The 19,156-nt window shown below is 40.6% G+C and overlaps 1 protein-coding gene across 2 annotated transcripts in view; it reads left to right on the top strand.

Annotated features, from left to right (window-relative positions):
• rsrc1 (arginine/serine-rich coiled-coil 1) overlaps nt 1-18,041 on the top strand; it is a 155,956-nt gene extending 137,915 nt beyond the window's left edge. The window contains exons 7-9 of one of the 2 annotated variants that reach the window (XM_053651924.1): nt 11,817-11,923; nt 13,351-13,473; nt 17,069-18,041. In XM_053651924.1, coding sequence (XP_053507899.1) covers nt 11,817-11,923; nt 13,351-13,473; nt 17,069-17,161 — 323 coding nt within the window. In that variant the 3' untranslated portion in view covers nt 17,162-18,041. The remainder of the gene's footprint in view (nt 1-11,816; nt 11,924-13,350; nt 13,474-17,068) is intronic. The other variant, XM_053651923.1, reaches the window with a different exon arrangement.
• The last annotated feature ends 1,115 nt before the right edge of the window (nt 18,042-19,156 follow it).

Raw genomic sequence — 19,156 nt, 5'->3', positions numbered from 1 at the left:
GGTTTTGTTTTCTTTGTTTTTCTGGTTGTCGATCGTACTTGTCCCGGGTATCTGGGCTACTAATTTGTCCACCCCGATATTTGAAACCATTTCCCCCCCCCCCCCCCCCCCCATCCATTTATTTTGTGTGTGATTGTTGCAGCCAAAAATGCTTGTTTTTGCTGCAGCTTTTTTCAAAATTGACTTTTTTGTGGAAAACTACCTGACTTTGAAATTGCAATTGCAAAAAAAGATCTTTCACAGTGATGTTTTTTTTTTGTAAACGAGACCTTTTAGGTGTACACGTACGATGCACGTGAATCGAAGAGAGCTTACGAGCGCGGTGTGATAACGTCACATGACGCATCTCGGCCCAAATCTGCGAAAAAATCTGTTGTCATTTTTTTTAAAATGACAAGCTCCTCCGAATATTGCGGAGTTTGCTTGATTTTGAGTTCGTTTCTGCGATCGCAAAATCCTGAAGGGACTGATGTAGTGCCACAGAACATTTCTACAGTGATACGAGTTATTTCTACGTTAGAGCGATCATTAGAGTCACAGCCTAGGCAGGTTGAGCAGTGTGGAAAAAGTTTAACTGTGTGCAAATGAGAAGCAAAGGGATGTGGTGACTACCAGTGGGAGTACCAATGGGTTCAACCTCTGTGAAACCTTATCCTTGTGTTTTTTGGTTACACATACGTGTTCATACTCACAGCTCCGTGTAGTCACCATGCTGCTACAGGTGTGTACCCCAAAATAGCAGCACTGGGGTTTAGTCTGCAACTGACAGAAAGTGAAAACGTTTCGATGTTTTAGACTCATTTGAACAGTACTTGGCACTTTTGCAGTTTGTACATAAGCAGTACTGTTTTCCTTTGTTTCTCACATTTAGCAGAAAGACATCTGATTTGTGAATAAATGGATGGTTTCACGTTTAGCACTACAGTTTCTCCAGCCAGGTGCTAGCAGTGTACAGTGACTTGATTGACGTAAGGCCGAAAGTCGCCGCTCTCCACACACACACACAACATGCAGTTTCTATCAAACGCCTTGGGTTACTACCTAAAGTTTTACCGTCAGACAGAAACAATGCCTGGGGGAGCTGCTGCGCTAGCATAAACGGCTATGTGAGAATGTGTGTAAGGCTGTCTCATGGACTTCTTGTATTTATGGTCTGGGAACGAGAGGAGTTCCACAGGCCTCACCGTTATGAGCCGTGTGTGGGTGGTGGGTTCATTCTCACCTCATCAAAAAGTGGCCGGTGGTCCTAAACACACACACACTTGAGAAGGTGGGCAACCTCTGTGATTGGGTATCACGTTTGGGACACACTGGGGTGAAGGGTCACTCAGAGGGCAACCATGGTGTGCACATGTTCAGTGTCACTCAGCGAGTGGCTATAGCTATTGCTCTTATTGCACTTTTCACCCTTTTGGAGTGACCTCGGGGTCAGGTTGGACCAAGCCGATGGCAGCCATTTAAGTTTTTAAGGAAATAGTTAACTCATGGATTACAATGTGCCTTAAATGAACCTACTATGGTATTTTCATAAAAATAGTAAATAACATGTTAGTTAATCAAGTGTCTTCTTGCTCATCGGAACCAATTTTATTTATATATGTGTATGTGTTTTATTCTAAACTTGTATTAAACTTAGAATAGGGATTTATTCTACCTACACGTATATGTAAAGGAAAATCAGGAGGAGCGACGGTGTGTAACTGATCATTTCCCTGAAGCCCGATGACCTCATTTTTATTTTAAAGGCCTGCTCCAATTAAGTAATTAGTTGCCGTGATGTTTCTCTAATTGCAGAGTTATTTATGAAACAGATGCTGAGCAGAAAACCGAGAGCTGTGCACTTTTCCTCCTCGTTCATTTAATCTCTCTCACTTACCTTCCCTCTCAGTACGTCCCCTTGTTGTTTGGAAAGGAGTCTTAATGCATCCTTTATTTGACATCTGACTGAGTAGAGCTTTACAGCAGGTCAGTACCGAGCAGTCCACTTGTGCAGAAGCACTATATTAGTTTAACTAGCAAATATATTGGTCCGAACGTATGTGCGCGAGTCTGGATGTCTGATCAATCTGCTGTTATTGCAGTTGCTTTGTTACTGAATATCAGTTAATATTGTTAATGTATTGCATTACAAGAGCACGAGGAAGGTAAAAAGGCCTTCTCTGGACGCACGCCCACTTAAAGAGCAAGAAGCGAGTTGCAGGGCTATTAGGGGACTTGAGGAGGGATTTACACACACACACACACACACACACACACACACACACACACACACACACACACACACACACACACGACAGTCCGAATCAGGAACATGGTGCTGTGATACACTGCAGGTATGTGAGGCCATCTATGGACACTCACCCTGCACTTACACAGCTGGAACTTATTAGTCATGTCTCTCTCTTAGACACACAGAACATTCCGTTTAAGTGGCACCTCTGGCACACTGGTCAAATAGACTCTTTCTCATTGAAAAAAACAAAGTAAACGCTATTCAAATATCAGCCAGGTTATTCGAATGTGCACCATAATATTTTGGCTATTTATTTTGGAGCCGTAGAGCTTATTTTAATTCCCGAACATTTCACTTACTACATATTTGATCATTTATGACATTATTTTCTTTTTCCATTAACCTATTTGCGTTACTGAGGTTTGGATTGAACCCATTCAAATCAAACAGCAGGTGAAATAGAGGTGCCAACATTTATGCATTAGCTGTAGCCTTTTTCCGATTTTGAAATCTGAAAACGACGCTTTTCTGCTTTCTCGGATAAAGCAGCGGTCAAACCAAAAGCAGGTAAAATCGTGGAAAAGCTGATTCACAGAACGATACACATTTGCTTCTGGCAGCAGTTACCTTCTCTTTGCGCTTACTTTTACTAACTTTATGAACCACGGTTTTGCGAGCGAGTAAGCAAGAGGACGGGGCTGTGGTCTCGGCTGGGTAATAGCGCAGGGTTGAAATGTGCTTTTTTTTTTTTTCTTCCTCATTAGTCCTGGTCATCATTTATGCTTTTATGGAGTTGGTTCATCAACAAGATTTTTTTTTTTTTACTTATAAAGTCTTTTTTCACCCCACCTAACACCTATTATAATTCAACAATACATAGACTACAAGCACCAGTTTGGTCCAGTGCTATATCATTCTGAGAGCGTTTCATTTTCAAATTTCAATTCTATGTCCAGTAAACGTTCCCACTCATTCCTTGCTGCCACGTGACGAAAGATTGTGTCACGCCATAAAACTCGGGGCACTCGAGCAGGTTACCCAGCGCACTCCTGGTGTTGTGTTATAAGCGCTCGCGGTCTATTAGGTGATGTTGAGTTGATGCACTTATGTTTCAGAGTCCAGGAATCATATGAAGGGCAATTGTAAAATTCCGTCAGTCGGAAAGAACAAGAGGAAGTCGTACGTGTCTTTATGGAGTTTTATCTTTCCAACGTTCCAACACTGGAGCACTGCATTAAAAAAGTAGGAGACGCCTAGAAGTTCTGTTTGTTCAGTTCACACTAACACACCAGGCCACAAACCTTTACAGGCTTAAAGACTGCATCAGGTCTGTTTATTAGTTGGTATATTTATTATCGAGTTCTCCTAGCTGTTACATTATTTGACTGGTCACTTGAAGTAAATGGGTTTAATCCAAAGCTCAGTAACTCAAAAATCTTATGGATCTAATGTGTTGTGGGTGTGGTTCAGGAATAGAAAGCTCTATGGCTCTAATAAAAAGCCTTATTAGACAGAAATCATGGGACTTTTAGAGGAACCTGGCTATAAAACGTCTGCCGGAAAAGCAATACGCACTTTTTTTGACTGGATCTGTAGCATAGGTGTGACTAACCATCGAAAGAAAAAAAGCAGAAACCCATTTACTCGAAACTCTCTTATAATAATAACAAGAAGAAGAAGCAGCTTTTATGGATTCTTCAATTGAAGGTATTGGTAAATTAAGCTCCAAATCTTTGGGACTGGATGTTTTGTTTTTTTCCGGAAGGTAAACATTTGGCTACAATGTAAAGTAGGTCTGATCGTGCATACACGACAGACGCAGTGGACACAACAAACATTATTATTGATTTATTTATTCCGTCGAGTCCCGCAATCCTGATCCATGGCAGAGCACGAACAAGGTCAGTGTGTTCATCTGTGAGGCCTGCTTTGGGTCATGAACCTGCTAGCGTCGTTTTCGCTTTGAACAATAAGGAAATGTAATGTAGATTAAAGCGATCCTGCGGTGGAGCGCGTGCACGTGTCGCACATTGATGTTCACCTCCATGGATACCAGCACGCGTACACAAACGTGCATCATTCATATCACTGCGCTCGGCTTTTACTCAGGGGACACGAGTGACATCTGGCACGAGCTGCCACCGTGTCCTCGTACGTGACCCTACGCTAAACAGCGGCGGGCAGGAGGGGGGATTCTACATCACAGCACACACCAAATCAGGACCACTGATGAGTTATGTCAGCTGTGTCTGCGAGACAGTTTTGTGTGTGTGATCCTCATTCAGACGTGGTTTTGTCGCTCAGGCCTCACGACGTCACATGCTTTTCTCTTTCTCCCTCTCTCTCTCTCTCCCTCACTCGCTCTCCATTGAGATCTCATTTGTCAAGGCCGCCAGCAGCAGGGTATTAGCTATGCAAATATTGACGTGCCGCTTTGGCCTGGTAGCTATCAATTGAAATCAGCAAATCGATGGGCCTAATAGCTGCTCATTACGCACTTGATGCATTTTCAGGGATAGCATCGGAAGCTGCCAGCTCGCCTAATCAATGCAGTCAAAAACTATTACTTTTCTCCCAGTCAGACACCTTTTTTCATCCGCTCTGCATTGTTTAAAGCCACCTTATCTTCTCACAAAACCATGAGGCTATATAGGAATATATTTCTCGGGTCTGCGCTCTGTCGTGTATATATGTTGTAAAAACACCACTGCACGTTAGTGAATATTCATTTTTAACTATATTGATTTTGTAGCTAGCATTATCTGCTGAAGCTGAAAAAGATATTCTGATTTTAAAAATAAATTTAAAAAGTTTAGTGGGCAGCTGAGGCTCAGGTGGTAGAGACGGTTGTCCACTAATCTTAGGGTTGGCGGGTTCCCGGCCCACGTGTCTCTACAGGCCGAAGTGACCTTGGGCAAGACACTAAACCCCAGGTTGCTAGCACCATGCATAGCAGCTCTGCTACCACTGGTGTGTGTGTGTGTGTGTGTGTGTGTGAATGGGTGAATAAGACACAGTGTAAAGCGCTTTATAGAACCGCTAAGGTGGGGGGAAACAGCGCTATAGAAGTGCAGACCATTTACCATCATTCTATCTCTACCACTGTGTACATAATGCGAAGATCACATCCAAACTTCATTTCACTTCCGAGTTCTGCCTGCAGCTAAAATCAAGGCTGCCGCTGTCTTCATCCCTGCTCCAATTCCCCAAAGCCTCCACCACACACTCTCCATCAGGAGTGGACACAGTCTTTATTTAGACTCCAGATTGGAACAGATAAATAAGACGGGTGCTAATGGGAGAAGTCGAGCTCTGGGTGGGTGTCAGGGGCTCGCCGGGATAAATCATTAGATGGAAGGTTATTGGAAATGCAGCGGGATAAAAGAGCGAAGAAGCCAGTAATTGCCTTAAAGCTCAGACTACAAAGCCTCACTCGGGCTTTTACAAGGCCAGCCGGCAACAAAAGAGCCGTAATTTATGAGCTCAGCGTAAAAGAATAGCATAATTGCATTAAAAATTAATGCTAATGAGGCCCAAAATGGGGAAGGTGGTTGTTATGAAAGTTTGTATTCATCTTCTCCGGCTTGAATGATGGGCCGGTGGCTTGATTAATGGCTTAATTTCTATCAATTAGCAGGCAAAAAGATTCTCCACAGAGACAGGAGGGGCTCAATTGAGCATTGAATTACATATCTCGGCCTGGTGAGGAGAGGGTAGAGGAGAGGGCAGGAGACTCAGCCACTTGTGTGTGTGCGTGCGTGCGTGTGCGTGCATGTGCGTGTGTGTGTGTGTGTGTGTGTGTGTGTGTGTGTGTGTGTGTGTGTGTGTGTGTGATTCTGTTTAAAAATCCAGGTTGGAGAAGCAACATGCAGGTCCTGGGGTTGAGTACTGCTTCTCCTTCCACGTCCACTGTCTTGTGTGTGTTTGTGTGTTTATTTAGAGTGCTTTTCGGTTGCTTTCATCCTCAGGAGCGATGCCATCATTAAGCCTGGTTTTACTGCCTTTCTCGCCACCTAATTGAAGTTCATGACATTCTAAAGCCCTTTTGAATTTACAGCCATTTGTAACCAACTGCCTGATGACGGGCGCTTTATTTATTTATTTGTTTGTTTGTTCGTTCGTTTATTTATTTATTTATTTTCTTACTTACTTATTTATTCCTCAGCCACGACGGGATCCGCCGTAATTGAGTTTGTGGAGCTAATGCGTTCAATTACGAGAATGAATCGGGCGCAGTGAAATAGTCTTATTTCTTCCTCGCTTTTCTGCCTCCTGACGCTCGCTCACATGTCGCAGGGTTCCTACACAGGTTTACAAACATACCGAAAGTATGGAACTTGTATTAACATATGTAGATTTAGATCACTAATGAGCAGGGCAGAGGCGACAGTTGCAAGGCGGCATGAGGAAGAAACCTTGAGACCCCAAGCAGGAACCGGTGTGACGGTGGATAGCGAGATTTTAAATCATTACAGTGTACAGGTGTAGAAGTGTACTTAAAGACAAACAGCACAGTGTGTTCGTGTATGTTGTGAATAAGTGTTCTGAGGTGAACATGAGGCACTCCCCCCCCCATCACGTTTCAAGTAAACACTGTGAAATATCAATATTTTATCATACTGAATGATGAAACCGCTCGTGGATGGAAGTTGCTCAAAGGATTTACAGCAGCAACCTAAACATGTGGGTTCACAGAGCAATGTCTCAGAAACGAAAGCAAGAGAAGTTAACAAACACAGATAGCTGGACCATAATCGATTCAGCTCCACTGGAAACAGGCTTTTTAAACGCCGGTCCTGTTGAGCTTTTCTTAAATTCCAACACACTTGATGCAGCTCATTATATTATTCAGCTCGCCATGAGTTGATGTGCTGGGAACAAAGTATGAGGAATGTGTTAAGGAGCTGGTGACCGTTTTTGTTTCTCATACTGTAGTGTTTATAAAGGCGAGATTGCAGATTGAAAGCATTTGTGTTGTGCGCATTGGGATTTTGTCCATGGGATTACCATTATAGGAGTTTATATATATTCTTTTCTTTTAGAAAGTTTCTTCACTGACAGACTGCATGTTGCTTTTAAATTAACAGGGTTGACTGTTTTTTTGTTGTTGTTTGTTTGTTTTTTAAACATTGAATTAGAAAAATACTCAATGTAGTTAACTAGCATTCATGATAATGGCATTGACTTTGAGAATATTCTAATACTTGCAATTTGTTTTTATTGCTACTATTATTGATAATAATTCAGTTTCAGTCTATACTTTGGGTTACGGGGTTGTACCTCATATGTCAGTATCACTGAAAATAATAATAATAATAATAATAATGATAATAATAATGAGAGACACTGAGTTTCTTCTTCCCATGAGTTTGATGATGCAGCGTCCTGTTGAACATGTCACGTCATTTCATAGGGGTGAATGTGTTCAGGTTACGAGGTTGAGAGAATGTTGTGGGACATGATAAGGGATGTTTCAAACTAAAATAATACGATTTCTGCAGTATTTTTAATGATGATATTTATTATTGTTGGTTGGGACGGGCAAAATGCTGTCTTCTAAGTGCTGTAGGGGTTTTATTACTGTTTTATCAAGTTGTTTATCTGAAACATGCACATAGGTTGTAGTGAAAGGTATTGCGTCTGTGTTTTATCATTCATTTACATACATATTTGTAAACGTGATATCAGTAACAGCCTAATCGTGGAATCACACACATTATCACTAATTATATGTCATATATGTGGCGGTATTGTTATGCACTCGATTATACTGTGCACTGAGAAATCCACAGAAACAGTAAACAGTACAGCACTTTTTAATGTCAAAACGTGAGGATGCAGAGGATAGTCACGAGGCTTTCAGCTGTTGAACACCTCCCTCTGCTGGAAAACTGCTGCCGAGCGCCCTGTTTCTTTTCCTTGTATGAAGAAGACGAACAGCGCCATCGTTTCCTGATTGTCGATTCCTTATTGGAAAGGTCGGCCGAGTTTGCCTGCAGCTTTATCCTTCTCTTTCTGTCTCTGAGAAAGACAAAGAGCTTCTTAGAGCCTACAATAATTTATTGATTTTGATGTCTCGTCGGACTATTTGGGCCAGTTTGCCTTTAGCCGCTTTAATTATTCACGCTTGTTTTAACATTTATACATGCCTAGAAGCGCGTCCAAAACCCAAAGTGGCGTTGCGCACTGGAGATGGAATTCACAGAACCGCGGGATATGGTTAAAAGAAGAAAGCTCGCATAAGGATTGGAAAATCCTGTGTACACAACTTAAACATCCATCTAAAACATTTAACCATCTAACACAACTTAAACATTCCATCTAAAACATCTAATAGTTTTAGAAATGTCTAATGTATATATATATCGTCCTTACTGTCTGTCTTCTCTATCCCTGTCAACTGGTACCTTCTCTTTCACCGCTTATATTTTTTTTGAGACGAGGGTAGTGCGGTGACGATGGACTCAGCGCTCTAAATGAATGTCTTGGATAATGTGTCAATATTAAATATCAACTTTGACCTGGCTTTGCGCTGACGGCGGCTGGCAGTGGCCCTTCTCCGGCAGCGCTATCGATTTCCCGCTGTCTGCGTCTCGCCCGGGCCCCCTCTCACCGAGTCCATTATTTTTGATTTTCCTATGAAATACATATCTTTCCCTACTGACATCTGACAAACAGCATATGGAAGTCATTTTATCTACCAATAATGTGTTTGTCAAAAAGCATGAGGCTTTTATAGAATCCCGGGCTGAGGATAGGTTGTCACCGATGCGCACAGGATTGGTGTGTGTTTCTTTGTGTTGGTGTTTCAGTTATTAAGACACTCTGTACACACACACACACACACACACACACACACAGAGTTGGGATTAATATCAGGGGTGATTGAGGGGCATTGGGCACTGGACTCCTGTCATGTGAAGCACAGGTTGCTGGAGGATATTGTGGCAGTGGTTTTTATATATATATATATATATATATATATATATATATAACTCTTTCCTACTACACTGTTGAAGTAATGAGTACTATTTTGTTTTCTCTCCCTTCTCTCTCTCTCACACACACACACACAATCATTCTCACAGCTTCAGTACTGAATGTTGCCTATCACTTCAGAAGTACATGAGAGTAGTCTGAGAGTGGGACTTCATCACCACAGGTGTGTGTGTGTGCGCGTGTTTGTCATTTACCTGTGTGAAAATTTGCATTGATTTTTGGGCTGTCAGAAAAGATAAGTTCTTTTTATGGAAAAAGATGTACATTTTTTTAACACTGGGAAAAAGATGTGTTTTTTTTTATATATTTATCTCTGAACACTGAAATAAACTGCTTAGAATTTCAAGGAGGATAATTCAAACTTCAAAGCAAATAAATACAGATGTGTGGTTTTTGAAGCAGTATATTCCACCGCTGAATTCAGCAGCCTTTCAATTTCATTATTAAGAATTCCGTGGCTTTTAACATTCTCTTTTTTTTTTTTGCTTCCATAGATTTCCTCGGTTTGAATACTATTAGTTTTCATTTTTGCGTATTTGAAAACATAATCTACTTTCAGTGACCTAATAGCACGTGTTTTTCCTAACATGTTTTGCACAAATGGCCCTGTCACGTACAGTAAGAGGGCTCTGAATAAATGCAGGTCATATTTTTTTAAATATATTTTTTTTATATATGTATGTATAAATTTTTAACTACATTTCTGAATCTGGGACCAAAAAAATGGACCAAGGTTGGGTTTGTTTTGGGGTTTTTTTTTTTTTGTTTTGTTTTTTTTTAAATACACCAAGCACAGCTTCTTAAGTCTTTTTTTGGAATCTATAAAGCATCATACTCAATCAGATGAACATAAATTGAAACCAAGCTGGATATTCAGTTATAGATGATCACATGTAGAAAGAATTGAAATACAAGTAGGAACCAATTTAACAAACAAACCATTTCTGTAGTCACATACGTGTATAAAGTGTGTATTTGTTTAGTATTTATATATGTAATCTATGTCAAGGATCACTTTTTTAAATTTTGTTTAAGCCAGGGTTTCACTCTTGTATTAAAATCATTTTAAACTGTACTGTAAATGATTGTTCTGCGTACTTTATGTCTATATTCTCCGGCTTGTTTCTCCTCCAGTAGCGGCTGAATGTTAAATCTGTATGGAACAACATTGACGGGGCGGTCTGCAAATTTACCCCAAAGAATTACCCGAAAAGATCTAAAGGAATAGCTATTCTGTTTGAACTGTATGTTGCTTCAGATTTTACTTGTTTCTTCTTCTTTCATTTTTTTGTTCGTTGCTAAATGAAAATGCTAAGAATAAAAATAAATGCACACCTCCCCCCCATCCCCCCCCCCACCCGTCCCTTTTTTTTCCCCCAGAATTTATGTAGAGCCATACATATATAATGATATACCCTATATGGTGAGCACGTATTGTTAATAGAAATCCATTTGATATTTAAAGTTTCAACTGTCTGGTGTGTAAATAAAATAAATAAATATATATATATATATATATATATATATATATATATATATATATATATATATATATATATATATATATATATATATTAAAGGATATGTACCAAATATCAGTGACAAAAATAACTAAAGGCAAAAAAATGTAAGTTTTATAATTAAATACATGATTTTTATTCTAAAGAAAGCAAGTTTCAAGCAAGTAGAGGTAAAGTGTACTGTCAGTAGCAGTATAAAATTTTAACCTAATTAATATTTGAACGTGTTTACATCAATTATATATATATATATATATATATATATATATATATATATATATATATATATATATATATATATATATATATATATATATGCGAAATAATTTATTTATATGTATATAATTAATTAATTTATTTATTATTCCTTCTGACAATCCATAGTACTGAATGGCAGTGAAGAGGAGTGTGTTGTGTAAGCAGTGTTTACAGCAGCCAGGGTTCCTGCACCAGCACCAGCACCACCGCTAACCGCATAAAAGCCAGAGCAAATATTAATTTATTCATTAAACAAGCAGAGCAGGAAGATGTGTTGTGACAGCCATAGTTAATGTGTGGAATTAATTCGTCTCATTAACATGCCGGCGAGGATGTACACGTGTGAAAGAAACGGTCGGTGTGTGTAGTGAGCGAGATCACGCTGAGTATATTTGCACTTCTTTACATCTGTGCCACTTTCGTCCAACGATAGGATTGAAGTAGGTAGATTTATTAAAACCGTAATGCCTACGGCGAAGGAAAAGACAGAGACACCCAGCTGTGTGATGGAGGGACGGGTGGATGGACGGAGTTGTTATATTGGAGTATTTTTTAATACATATATATAAAGGAGCAGATCCGAAGTTAAATGAGTTACTCTGAATTTCTTTGAGTGTATTTGTTTTCTTATGTGTAATATATTACTGGTATAGGAGGAGGTGCAACGAGTTGACATTTATCAAATTGTCCCTAGTGCACCCCCTCCCTCCCTCCCATACCCCCCCCCCCCCCTCCCGTGTCCTTCTTAGTTTGACCTCTCCTCTGCCCTCGTGTCTTACTCTCCATTTTTTTCCCCCCTTTTGCAGAAGAGGTCTCTCTCGCCGAGCAGGTGAGGAGGATAAAGGAGATCGAGGCCATCGAGAGCGACTCTTTTGTTCCTCAGGCTTTCAAATCATCCCGGGACGCCGCCAAGGTGCGCTCTTCTCTCCCTCCTTCTCCCACTGTCTTTCCCCTCCCACTCTCTGTCTCTCACTTTTCATTTGCCTCACATCTCCTTCCTCATCGTTGTGATTAGATTTGCGGCTCGCTGGGCCATATTCCGTCTGCGGACAAACGGAATCATTCCCATTCAGAGCCGTTTGAGCTGCGCTTTGCGCACAATAGCCGGGATCTGAAAAGCATCTCCCCGAAGTGTCCGAGCCTTTCCCACAGAAATCTGCGCCGAAGTCACTCACAGCCAAAACCTCGTGGTCAATTAGATTAGAGACCAACGCTCGCTGATCTCCAGTGTCCAAGACAAAAAAGTGGGCAGGTGGAACCGGCCGGAGTGATAGATTACAGCAGGATACAGAGCTAATCTGGATATTTCTCCAAAAGGATATGTGGAAAGACTGTTGCATCAGGGAAATACACACACGAGTTCAGTAGTAGTAGTAGTAGTAGTAGTAGTAGTTCAATGACCTCACAGCACATCAAACCTTTTAGACTTCGCAACTACTTGTTACTCTTTGCAGTACATGAGCTGATGTTAAAGCATGTGTGCTATGCACAGCATTCAGTGGTCTTGTCCTTCACGTGCACAAGGTGACCGAATGTGAACAGGTGAATGAACTTGCCTCCAGTCGAGTCCTCACTGTGCAGACGGTGCCATCATGTGGCCAAACATCAAAACACACTGTAGTTAAATATTCACCTGGGTTATTACATAGGTTGTCCAAAAAGTCTCCATACATAGGGGAAATGAACACTTTAGCAAAATGTCTTCTTCTTATATATATATATAATTCCTTGAAGAATGCCTTTGACAAAAGAAGAACATTTTGAAATCATTCTCATGGCTGGATCAGGAAGCTGTCGCGAGGTTGTGATGGACTTTAACAGGAAACATGGCGAGAAGATCACACACGACACTGGCGCCAAACTTATTAACACATTGACAAAGACTGGACGTGTTGCAGAATAAACGAGAAGAGGACGTCCGCAAACATCCACTGATGACACGACCGACGTGGTGCCGCTGAACACGGTCCCCTATGTACGGAGACTTTTGGGACACCCTGTAGATTATGAAAACTACTTTTCGAAATATTTTAATATAAAAAAACACCTCATTTTATACGAGAAAGTTATATATTAGATATATCCAGGAAGCTAAAAAGCAGACGCGAATCGACACGACTGAATCTCAGTAAAATAGTACTGAATTTTAAGCCTTAAAAGTGTTTGTTTTTTTTTCTCTTCATTTAAAAAAAATATTACAAAATGCATAACCACTATGCATTCATGCATTCCTCTCTAAAGATCAAAATAAATTTCTCTCTGTGCCTACAGCTAAAATCTCAAACTAAAATGCATAAAAATGAACTCAAATGATGTCTAAACAGTAAAAACTGTTCACAGGTGACTGAGTCTCTGGAAATCCAGGAGGCGGGGTCAGGTGTCACACCCACTGTGAAAGAGGAAGACATCGCGCTGCCCACTGTCATCAAGTACAGTAACAGTGACTCACTCGCTCACCCCAGTGTAAGTGTATAGCTGTAGGTTCACTGCTCACCTGCTTTTTCTTCTTCTTCTTCCTGTGTAGAATGTATCTGTCAGTGATTTTAGATCTCTCTGTGATTTTTAATTTTTTATTTTTAACATTGATGTTTTCTAGCAGTTTGTATTTTATGTATTCAACATTCAGTCATTGAACTTTTTTTTTATTATTATTATTATTCATGCAGTAGTCTGTCCTATTTAAGGCTCCACTTTCTGACAGGTTTTTATTCCGTCTGTAATATTGGCAGACAGAATTTCCCGCGAAAGCTCTCTCTCTATCTCAGCGGCAGTGCCGCAAACTCAGTTACGCGTGACGGATGCAGATGAGCCTCACGCAGCCTGATCTATGCGAGCAATATGCCCGAGGCGCGCGAGCCCCCCATCGCCAGTAATGATTCAATCATTTAGCCCGCTGCTGCTTACTGTATCTACTGTAATTTCAAGTAATTTTAGCAGAGCGCAGAGGCCGTGTTGGTGTGTGTGTCCTACACGCAGATAACACACGAGGAACCACGCAACATGCATCCAGAGAGCATTAGCAGAAGTGTGTGTGTGTGTGTGTGTGTGTGTGTGTGTGTGTGTGTGTGTGTGTGTGGATCCTGTGACAAAGTAGAGGCCCTACAGCAAATGCTACAGGCAAAACCTTAACTCGACATAAATGATACACTTATCTCCACTCCCGAAGCCACCACACTCTTTCTCTCTCTCTCTCTCTCACACAAACACACACACAGAGTGTGGGATGGAAGCGATCATTCTTTCCTATCCGCAGATTTGATTTCACGCCTTTCGTGTTGTTTGGATGAAAGTAAAGACTGATGAGCGCCGGGGAAGAGTCTCCAACTTCCAAACTTAAGGAACTCATAAGCCCAACTAATGCGGGAATCACTCAAATCCTGCTTTCACGCTGACACCCAAATCACTGTTATGCATTACGCTGTCATATGCGCTTAGGATACGATAGCATTTACTGTCGCTCTCCCTCCCCTCTCCCTAAATCAAATCAAGCCAGCGAGCGTCTTATATGAAGCAAACTCGGGCAATTAGAGACCGAGACTGGCGTGCGTAAACAATATAAAAGAGTTGTTATAATGGGTTACATAGACTTCTGATCTGCGATGTCTGCCATTAGTAGATCTCGGCCAAATACGTAAAGTGGATTAAGGCTGTAAATAGATTACCAAGTGATGCCAGTGTTAGGAAGAGTACTTGTAGGAAATTTAAAATTACATTCCATTGCCGTACTTTGAATATGAAAAGACATCTGAACACAAGCCAAGCTCAGTGAAAAGGATTAATGAACAGAGTGTGCATATATATCCATTTAAACAGCAATGCTACAGATACTAGGCTAGTGAAACATAATAAGCGAGCCAAGTTTATCAGTTAAATCCTGATATCTATCTTATTTGTTCTAACTCCATGTTCAGAAGTCGTCTGTTATTTTCTCTGTGCATTGCCCATTTCTCCTCCTGCTTCCTTTCCTCCTGCATTTCTCCAAAGCGGCTTATAATTGAGAACGGATGCAGTCTAAGCAGTTCAGGGTGATGATTCCTTTCAAAGGCCCAACAGTGGCCCTCTGGCAGTTCTGGGATTCAAACTCACAACCTTCTGATTGACCCACTGAGCCGTCACTGGATATGAATGTACAGATTGTTTCCCTTTCCTTGGCTTCATTTCTCTTTATCTGTAAATGTGTAATTGCGGAGGATTACATCATATGGAACATACTACTAATAATTCTAAAAAGTAGTGGTTTTCTTTTTATCATGTAATAAAATTGCCGCCTTACAGCTCCGGTTTGATCCTGAGCTTGATTTATTGTCTCTGCTGAGTTTCTGTCTGTGCATGTTATTTCTGTGTCTGCATGGGTTTGCTCCGTGTTCTTCAGTTTCCTCTCACCTCCCAATAACATATCAGTGGATGGATTCGCAACTATAAATTGCCCCTAGGTATGAATGAGTGTGTGTGTGAATGGTGCCCTCTAGTGGACTGCCATAACATCTAGACTCCTCACTTTCACCAGTTTTATCCTGGATTTGAAATTTTGCCTTGGATCATTTACAATAAAGATAAATTGCGGACATGACACTGTAAATGAATCACAAGGATCTAGAATCAGTCCACTGGCTGATGTACACTAGATTGCCAAAAGTTTGTGCACACCTGACCATCATACCCATGCTTGTTGTGCTTGTTGATTGAGTCCCCCTTTGCTGTCTTGATAACCTCCACTCTTCAGGGAAGGCTTTCCACTAAATTTTGAAGAATGGCTGTGGAAATTGGACCAATTCAACCACAAGAGCATCAGTGAGGTCAGACACTGATATTGGATGAGGAGGTCTGGGGTGCAGTCAACGTTCCAGTTCATCCCAAGGGTGTCCAGTAGGGTTGAGGTCAGGGCTCTGTGCAGGACATTTGAAAACGTCCACTCCAGTCTTGGCAAACCATGTCTTCATGGACCTTGCTTTGTATACAGGTGCATTGTCATGCTGGAACATGTTTGGGCTTCTTAGATCCAGTGAACTGTAATTCTACAGCGAACAAAGACATCCTGTACAATTTTGTGCTTCCAGCTTTGTGGTTGGAACAGTTTGGTGAAGGCTGACTTATGGGTATAATTTTCAGGTGTCCAAAACCTTTGGCAATATAGTGTTCCTGCTGACCCAAAATAAATGCTTGTAAGCAGAGATTCTTGGCTCTAGGACTATGGACCAAAGTTTTCTAACCCTGTTGCCGGGAAACCCCAGACAGTGTACATTTTAGCCCTCTCACACCTGAATCAGGGATTTAGTGTTTGCTTGGTCCAGTCACATAAAATCCCTTGCTTCAAAAGGTCCAGTAAAACAACTTATTTATTTATTTATTTATTTATTTATTTATTTAAGCTTAACCTACTTGTTTATGCCTATATATGACAATTCAAAAGCGGGTATGTTTTAAATGGTTATGCCTGAAATGGTTATGTCATGGTCTCTGAACAAATGGGATGCATCTACTTTGAATTTTGACTTGGAGAGAATAAACACACACATTTCTGCCCAAAAATCCTCAAACTTTGTTGTCAATTCACTCAGTCAATTCACTCATCAAAACAGCTCGAGTAAATAAAATCCTTAATCTACACAAGTCAGTGAAAACGTTTCTGCCTGAGGTAATGCAGCTAATCTCTAGTCTGATGAGCTTTGGAGAAGCCATTCAAGAGTATCTGCTAAAGAAGCTGAGCTAGTTCATGTTTTGAAAACTAGAGTCGATGAACTACAGATGCTTTTTGAAAAAGTTTTATCATTCCCCTCGGTCTATCAGTTGACAAACCCTGCCCTATCAAGCGCTCATAAATAACTTGACCATTAGATGATGAGGTGAAGTAGGGACATTTTGAAGCTGTGCCAGGTGGGCCATCCCAAGACTTGAATTGAGATCCCCTGTCCTAAATGAATTCATATCCAGAAACTATGAGGCACCTGGAGTTACAGTGACACCTGCTGGTTACTGGTGAGCTTTGGTACATTCAGCATGTCTGTTCTGATCTCTCTCTCTCTCTCTCTCTCGCGTGCTCTCTCTCTCTCTCTCTCAGTTATTCATAGACAAAGAGGAGGCGGAGAAGTTGTGGCTGAATCGACTCCTGTCACTGCGCCAGGAGAGGCTCATGGGAAGTCCTGTGGCCTGAACTCGACTCTGCGTAATGAAGATCTCATTATCAGCTTCTTAAATATGTTTTTTTCTTCTTCTTCTTTTAATCACAGTACAGTTTATTAATAGAGACTGCTTGATTGATTTCATTCAGAAACTTGTGATTCATGGAACCATTGGAGATTTTGTTAGATACATATATTTGACCTGTGTTAATACTATTAATGTTTTTTATTATTATTATTATTGTGTTAAATTTAGATTAGCTCTGGAGCCAATTAGTCATTTAAGGAACACTTAAGGAATATTTGGTTTCTGTTCAGAGTAAGGAAAAAAGGGCGGAATATAGAGGAAAATTGCGTTTTCATTCTACAAACATCAAACTTCATTTGCCCTCTTCGTGTGATGGCAGAAGTATGATGTATTTTATGTTTCCCATGAAGTTGAAATAGCTAAATGGAGTTTAGAAATAATGTTGTTACCTCAGTGATGCACAATATGTTGCCATCTCATAAACTTTATCAACCCGTCAAAAAGGCTGATTAAATGTTAGTTTTGACAAAAATGCAAGAAAATTTATGAACCTGTCAGCATGACTTTTTTTAATTGGCGAGCATAAAGTGAGCACATATTTCTAGTTAATATGAGAAACTTTTTCACATTGTGCAACATAATGTCACTGCAAAACACGATGTTTAGTCATTCCCGAGAATCTTAACAAGAAAAAAATACACCCACGGAGACAAGATTCTGTTTATTTTCTTCCTTCACTAAATCTCTGGAATTGAATTTTACATCATAGGATAGTTTATTTTTCTTGATGTTTGTTTCAGAAATAAATAAATAAATAAACTGTTTTTACGGCACGAATTAATTGTTCTCTCTTCTATCATGTAGTTACTCAGACCTGGTCATGATGAAAGCCACTGGCCTCAGTAAGTCTTTGTGTCTAGTTGCAGTTTGTAAAGATTCTCTAATTGAAGCACAGGTTTGTTTTACAGTTTGGTCCAGTGTCCAGCCTTGAGGTCCTTCTGTCCAGACAAACAAACATTCTTAATGCAAACTTTTGCTTAGATGATGTAAGCCAAGGTGTCATTTTGGTGCAGGGCGTCAGAGTCGCAGGTTCTTCTCTCTCCTTGTCCACGTGAGTTTCTTCTACAGTCTCCGGTTTCCTCTCACCTTCCAAAAACATACCACTAGATGGATTGGCTATGCTGGGCTAAGTGGGCTATTGACTAAGTTCCCCTAGCTGTAAGAATGTGCAAATGTGTGTGCGTGCGACTGCCAATTTGTCCAGGACTGGCCGTCCCTGCAAATTTTGCCCAAGAACAGGCTGTCTTATGCAAAAAGAAGTCTCCAAGAACCCCAAAATTTCAACACCGGATCTGCTAGTAAGTCTTGCAATTGTTGTGCATGCTTCTGCTATCACAAAGAAATTACACAAATTTGACCTGCATGGGAGGCCTTTTGGAATAATGTGCTCTGGACAGACGAATCAAAGATAGAGCTGTTTGGCCACAGTAACACAGACATGTTTGGCACAGACCAAAGACAGCTTTTCAGGAGAAGCACCTCATACCAACTGTGAAGCACGGTGGTGGAAATGTTATGGTTTGGGGTTGCGTCGCTGACTCAGGGACTGGACAGCTTGCATTCATTGATTCAGCTATAAATTCTGCATCATATCAAAGAGTGCTTGACGATAATGTGAGGCCGTCTGTCCGAAAGTTGAACCGAAAGCAGACCTTTCAACAGGATAATGATCCTAAACACACTAGCAAATCCACCAAGGAATGGCCCAAAAAGAAGAAATGGAAGGTTATGGAATGGCCTAGTCTAGGGGTCTCCAACCTTTTTTCATTTGAGAACTTTAAAAAAAAAAAAAAAAAAAAAAAAAAAAAAAAATTGGCTGAGAGCTGCTCATGTCATACAATATTTACATCTTTCACATAATGCTCTCAAATTAACAAAAATCCAAACTGAAATACACCTAAAGGAGTCAAAGAAGAAGACAGAATCAGCGAATACAGTT

The sequence above is a fragment of the Ictalurus furcatus genome, chromosome 20 (assembly GCF_023375685.1).
Source record: "Ictalurus furcatus strain D&B chromosome 20, Billie_1.0, whole genome shotgun sequence".
Lineage (NCBI taxonomy): Eukaryota > Metazoa > Chordata > Actinopteri > Siluriformes > Ictaluridae > Ictalurus > Ictalurus furcatus.
Note: the sequence above shows the minus strand (reverse complement) of the source record. Positions and strands in the feature narration are given on the sequence as shown.